This window comes from Silurus aristotelis, assembly GCF_946808225.1.
Source record: "Silurus aristotelis genome assembly, chromosome: 27".
Classification (NCBI taxonomy): Eukaryota; Metazoa; Chordata; class Actinopteri; order Siluriformes; family Siluridae; genus Silurus; species Silurus aristotelis.
The window spans coordinates 12,834,886-12,840,885 of NC_139600.1; the positions used below are offsets into that span (position 1 = coordinate 12,834,886).

The 6,000-nt window shown below is 36.6% G+C and overlaps 1 protein-coding gene across 7 annotated transcripts in view; it reads left to right on the forward strand.

Moving 5' to 3' along the window:
• efemp1 (EGF containing fibulin extracellular matrix protein 1) overlaps positions 1-5,678 on the forward strand; it is a 59,045-nt gene extending 53,367 nt beyond the window's left edge. For all 7 annotated transcript variants that reach the window (XM_083532920.1, XM_083532918.1, XM_083532917.1 and 4 more), the window contains 4 exons: positions 254-373; positions 1,392-1,515; positions 2,565-2,757; positions 4,268-5,678. In XM_083532920.1, coding sequence (XP_083389046.1) covers positions 254-373; positions 1,392-1,515; positions 2,565-2,757; positions 4,268-4,429 — 599 coding nt within the window. In that variant the 3' untranslated portion in view covers positions 4,430-5,678. The remainder of the gene's footprint in view (positions 1-253; positions 374-1,391; positions 1,516-2,564; positions 2,758-4,267) is intronic.
• Positions 5,679-6,000: the final 322 nt, after the last annotated feature.

Sequence of the window (6,000 nt, forward strand, 5' to 3'; positions counted from 1 at the left end):
TTCAGAATTAAACTGAAGTCAATACTACTTCAGCATTTGATTTGTGGAAAATCTATTCCAATAAAGGGATTTTAAAACAAAAGATGCTGTTGTAGTTTTGATGCCCTTATATTAACATAACCTTATGTAATGTAAAGTAATACCACATGTACAGTAAGGTAAACTCATGTTTCACCACTTGTTCAGAAATTATACTATCACTAACACCGCTGTGCATGTTCTAAACCACTTCCTTTTCCCGTTTCGCTTGCAGACATTGACGAGTGTGCCTTCTCCCGCTACATGTGCCAATATGCCTGCATCAACAGCCCTGGAGAATATTCCTGCACTTGCCCTGTAGGATATGAGCTCCAGGGAACAAGAATGTGTCAAGGTACTTGGCTTTGGCTTCTTTTTTGGGAGTGAAATACGCTGATCTCTACAAACTCCATGCCCATTTCGGATCCGTATCAAAATTGGACATGTCAGTGCTGAAGGAGATATATGACGGAATATGAGCTCGGCAATTTCAACCAGACTGTCATGGAAAGAATGTGAAAGAGAGCAAACAAGGCATTAGTGTTTCAGCCTCCGAAAAGGAGATTTATGTATGTGGGGTGTGTGTATGTATGTATATATATATATATATATATATATATATATATATATATATATATATATATATATATATATATTGTTTAGTTTTTTTTTCTCAAAGAGTTTCAAATGAGAAACTGTGTTATTTTTTCCTCTCCCACGAGTCTCCTGATGAATCTCTGCTTCTGTGTCAGAAATAGTTGCCTTCAGTTAAGGGGTGTTCTTTGATGCTGAGAGGTGTTTGATGTGTGCGAGTGCATATGTGTGCATCTGTATAAACTCCAGGCTTGCCTTAGTTGTAAGAATAGGGATTGCCCATGCTTTTCAATATCCCCCTTTACTGTAACAGCGAGACCAGGGGTTTAGTAAGTAAGACTCTGTGGGCTTGTGTGCCAGGCAGAGATTAAGCCTAAGCCTCTTGATTTAATGGAGACACACACTAAAAGAAAAACCCTGGGAAACTGGCACATGTAAAATTTGGTTGACAATGGTTTAATTTTTTTTTTTTACAGACTGGTACTAGAGTTATGCAATATTTATAGCATGGTGAAATCTTAAACATGGAAAATGTTTAGAATAGCATGACTCTGTGGTAGTGCTGGCTGCATTGCAAATTGCGTGCTATTATTTTATTGTATTTTTTAAACAGAATTGAAGTAGAATTAGAAGAATAAGACATTCTGGAAAATGTTTTTTTTGGAAAATCAATCAACTTCTAGGGAGTAATAGTAACTTTGCTACACAAAGCTGTTATCTAATGTGTTGTTTCTATGATATACTGTACAAATATATATTTTCTTTCCGGTTGATCTCAGACATTAACGAGTGCGAAACCGGCCACCAGTGCGGTGAGGACGAAATGTGCTGGAACTACTACGGAGGCGTCCGGTGTTACCCCAAAAACCCCTGTCAAGAGCCTTATGTGCGCACGTCAGAAAAGTAAGTTCACCTGACACGATCCTCGTGCCTGTTTCTAAAGGCCAAGATTGTTTGTTCGAGCTGCACAGATTCAACAGACTGGATTTACATTCGATCTCCATAAATATGTGGACACTTACTCTTCTGGGAAGTTGCTCTTTCTGCTTAACCCTAAATATGCAAAGATATTGTGGATGATTATGCATAACTTATTGGACACAGTTTGGGGCAGACACACACACACACACACACACACACACACACACACACACACACACACACACACACACACTATACAGGTTTCATAGTCAGATGTCCACATGCTTTTGGCCATACGCTGTACTATTTTTGTCTGTTTGTAGGTTAAACATTTACAGGTACCAAGTGTTGAGGTACCAAATTGTTGTATGTTTGCTGTAAATTGCTATGTTAGGGCAGGTGATTGACTGGTCATTTAAGAACATTTCTTTGCCTAAAGAAGCTCTTGGGTTGTTTTCCCAGCATATTTTTGGTCCCATTAGTTGACATCACATTTTCCCTCAAAAGAAAGGTCAACACCCTATTTCTATAATATGAAAGTATTCTAAACGTAATCAATATAATCGGTAAAATTGTTTTTAATAGAAAACGTGAGCGTGTTTGCAGAGTACTTTTAGTAATAGTGGTCAAAGCACTAGCACAATGTGCCCTGAACTGTGTATTTTGAGCTTTTTTACTAGCATTCTGGAAATCCAAGGTGCATGCAAGCACTGAGAGAGTCTGAGATCACATGCCAGGTTCTACAGTTTGCTCACAAGCCCTAATGCTCATTTTTACTGACTGCACTTCTGCCCACACTCACAGTCTTGGCTAAGCAGTTTAAATGTCAAAGCATCATAAGCACCAAAACTCAGGACAAGGAGTTCATGGCATAGAAAACCTGTACTCTGTCTGAAACTTATATTGTATATTGAATATTGTGAATTGTGTTTTGACTCCAGCATGAAGTTCCATGAAATCCATGTAAAATACTCTACCATTCACAGCTATAGCTGCTGCTGCTGTGTAAAAGACTTTTTTTTTCTTTTCAGCCGGTGTGTCTGCTCATCTACCAGTGCGTGCCGTGGCTTGCCACAGTCCATTGTGTATAAGTATATGAACATTCACTCTGACCGTACCGTACCAGCAGATATTTTTCAGATCCAAGCCACCAACATCTATAGTAACACGCACAACACCTTCAGGATCAGAGCCGGCAACGAGGGAGGAGAATTCTTCCTCAGGGTGAGTAATGAAATAGTAAATAAGAAATAGTAGAGACTGTAACACGATGCCAAATCTCAGTCAGATGGGAGCTCCAATTCCCAGCATTCACCATGGGCTCCAAATATGGTGACACAGACTACTCCTTAAACTGCACACATCTGCTTACATGACCTTCCCTTATCTAATGTGGCAACTACCGCTTAAACAACGAAGCGGCAAATTTATGGATTTTCCCGGTTTCACAAGCTTCAAGCCAAAAAACCGAGCTCCATAACATTAAACCAATGAAACTGCCGAACGGGTTCAGGTAAACCAATAAAACTCTTTATATGAAATCAGATGCGCTCCCACTGAATCGAGCCGCACCACATCATAAATATAGATGAGGTTCCTCTGACGTTTGACCTGCCGCTCACTCAGACTGTCTACAGGAAATGCGAATCATTCGTCACGCTGAAAACAACTGGGCATGAAAAAATGCACTTCACCTGTGTTCTGAGCTGCACGGCATCGGGAGAAAAGCTTCACCGGTGGTGATTTTTAAACACATGACGATGCCAAAAGATAAACTCTCGAGAGAAATCGTTGTGAAAGAAAGGAGGTAGACAGTGAACAATGACTTTCTTGGTAGGCTACTGTTTAGATACAAGCCGTGTTACAGACACTGTCTTTCGTTAAAGCCTGTGTAAAGTTCATTAGTTTCAATGTAGACACCTGCGGCTTATAGACAGGTGCGGCTTATTTATGTTTAAAATAAAAATCTTTGTCAAATTCAGTGGGTGCGGCTTATATTTGGGTGCGCTTACAAGTCTGGAAAATACGGTAGATGTGTTTGTATTTCATATAATTTTCACATCTTTACTTGGCTCTAAGTTTAATTTTTTTTTTTACTTGGTCGTATTTCCCAAAATCTAAACAAACATGGAGTGCAATTTAAACTACAAAAACCCTGATCAGGCATTTACTAAGGATGAGCAATGTAGGAACGTATTCACATTCACATTCAGGAATATGGTCTTTTAATGTACTGGGTGATTTATATCTGACTACTTTGCTTCTGTGAAAGTAAAAAAAAACATTTGTTGTATCCTGTTAGATGTCTCTACAGTACATAGGACACTGTATTATTTAATGTGTTATATATATATATATATATATATATATATATATATATATATATATATATATATATATATATATATATATATATATATATATATATATATATATATATATATATATAGATATATATATAGATATATATATATATATATATAGACCAGCTAATTTTTTCACCAGCTAATTCAGAAAAAAAAAATTCTAAAAAGAAACTGGTCTGTGGTGTCCTAAAGGTTGTAAACTCCCACTCAAGTATCAAACAAATTGCACCTCCTACACATATCTGTATTTCAGTTTGCATAGAACGTTATCTATAATCCAAAATACAATTCCCACATTACTAATCTGTCCTTTTGCATTCATGTTTTAATATTATATAAAGCCACTGATCACATTTCCTTACTTATAGCGTTCCAGCAATGTCAGCGCAATGTTGGTGATGACCAAGTCCCTAGAGGGCCCCCTTGAGATCATCCTCGACCTAGAGATGATCACCCACCACACTACCACAAACTATCGCAGCAGTTCCTTATTACGGCTCACCATCATCGTGGGACCATTCTCCTTCTAGTAGCTGCTGTACCGCCTCTTCACACGTGTAAACATATCCAGTATGCTACGTTCTACCATCACTGTGCCAAGAATTTATCACCTGTGCAAGTCTTTTTTTTATCCTTTCTGTTCTGTATAGTTGATCCTGCTCTTCTTTTAGGAACTTTTGATATGAATAAGGTATGGATGTTAAAAGGGATCGACTAGCAGGTAGTTGCAGGGAAATGTGTAGCTTAATTAATTAGAGACTTGACAGCTAGACAATGTAAGCGTGTGCTTGACACAGCGAGACCGGGATCGATAGCAAGAAAAGGTATAGCAGCATAACAGTATAATAGCTTCTTTCTACTTCAGATTTCTGTTGTCTTGGCTGGATGGCCAACCTTTTTCATGACCCAAATTGCTAGTTATCTTTTTTTTTCTTTTCTTTTTTTTTTTTGCTTGAACCCTGTCACGTGGCTCTGAACACTCAAATTCAAAATGTTCTCAGGCAACATGATTAAATAAGTGAATTCAATATAAAATCTTGATGTCAAAACATTGCATTTTAGCGTATTTTATACTACACTTTTTTTTTAGTAGTCTGTTGTTGTGAGTGAAAGTTACATGTAGACATTTATGTAGACATTTTTAGACATTAGATATGCATTTGGATGATGGCACTTTTATAAATCAAAATTTCCTTTAGCATTTACAATTGGCCTTGGACAACCTGGGAAACGATGGCAAAGCCACACAAGTTTTCCACACATGGATTAAATGGAATAATGCAGTAGAAAGCACTTGGTCATCTATATCAGTTTCAGTAAGGTTACCCTGGGGGGAAAAAATCTTCCGGGTTTCCGGGTTATCAATTATCCACATGTTAAGAGTGTATACATTTGAAATACAAGATGTAGTAAGGATCGTTGCAAAAGCACAAAGTTTTGTTGTCTTATAACCATGCTATCACCCATTGTATGTAAGAGCAGTACTGATGAAGCCCGTCAAGCTTTAAGGTGTTTTGTCTTTAATTGTATCCCTTGTAGAAAATGTGGTTCAATTTCCAAAGTCTAACATGCAGTGCCTTATATATATGAATACAGTAATAACTGCAATAGTCAACTATATTTGTATATTCAGTGCCATTCACATAAAAACAAAGCTCTATGCAGAAGGGAATCTTTTTCTTTATTTAAAACTGATTTCAAACATATTCATGAATGTTTTTTTTGTACTCTAAAGCAGATGAGAATTGTTTTAAGGAATAAAGGATATATTTAAGATTCCTACTGACTATTTTTTTATTATTATTATTATTATTTTATATTAATTTAGGATTTGATATGATCACATATACCATAGTAATGATATCAGAAGATTATTGTGTCAGGACTTTAACAACAGTCTAATAGCAATTTATGAATGTAATTATGTAATTTAACCAGAAATATATTCATCGTACAATCGTGTATGCTAATTATTCAAATTACATTGCCATTTTTGTGCCATGTTAAAAAATTTAACGTTTAAGATTTCGAGATTAAAGCGGTAGCAATACGTCAAAATATTTTGAGAATAAAGTAAAAACTACGAGAATAAAGTTAAAAT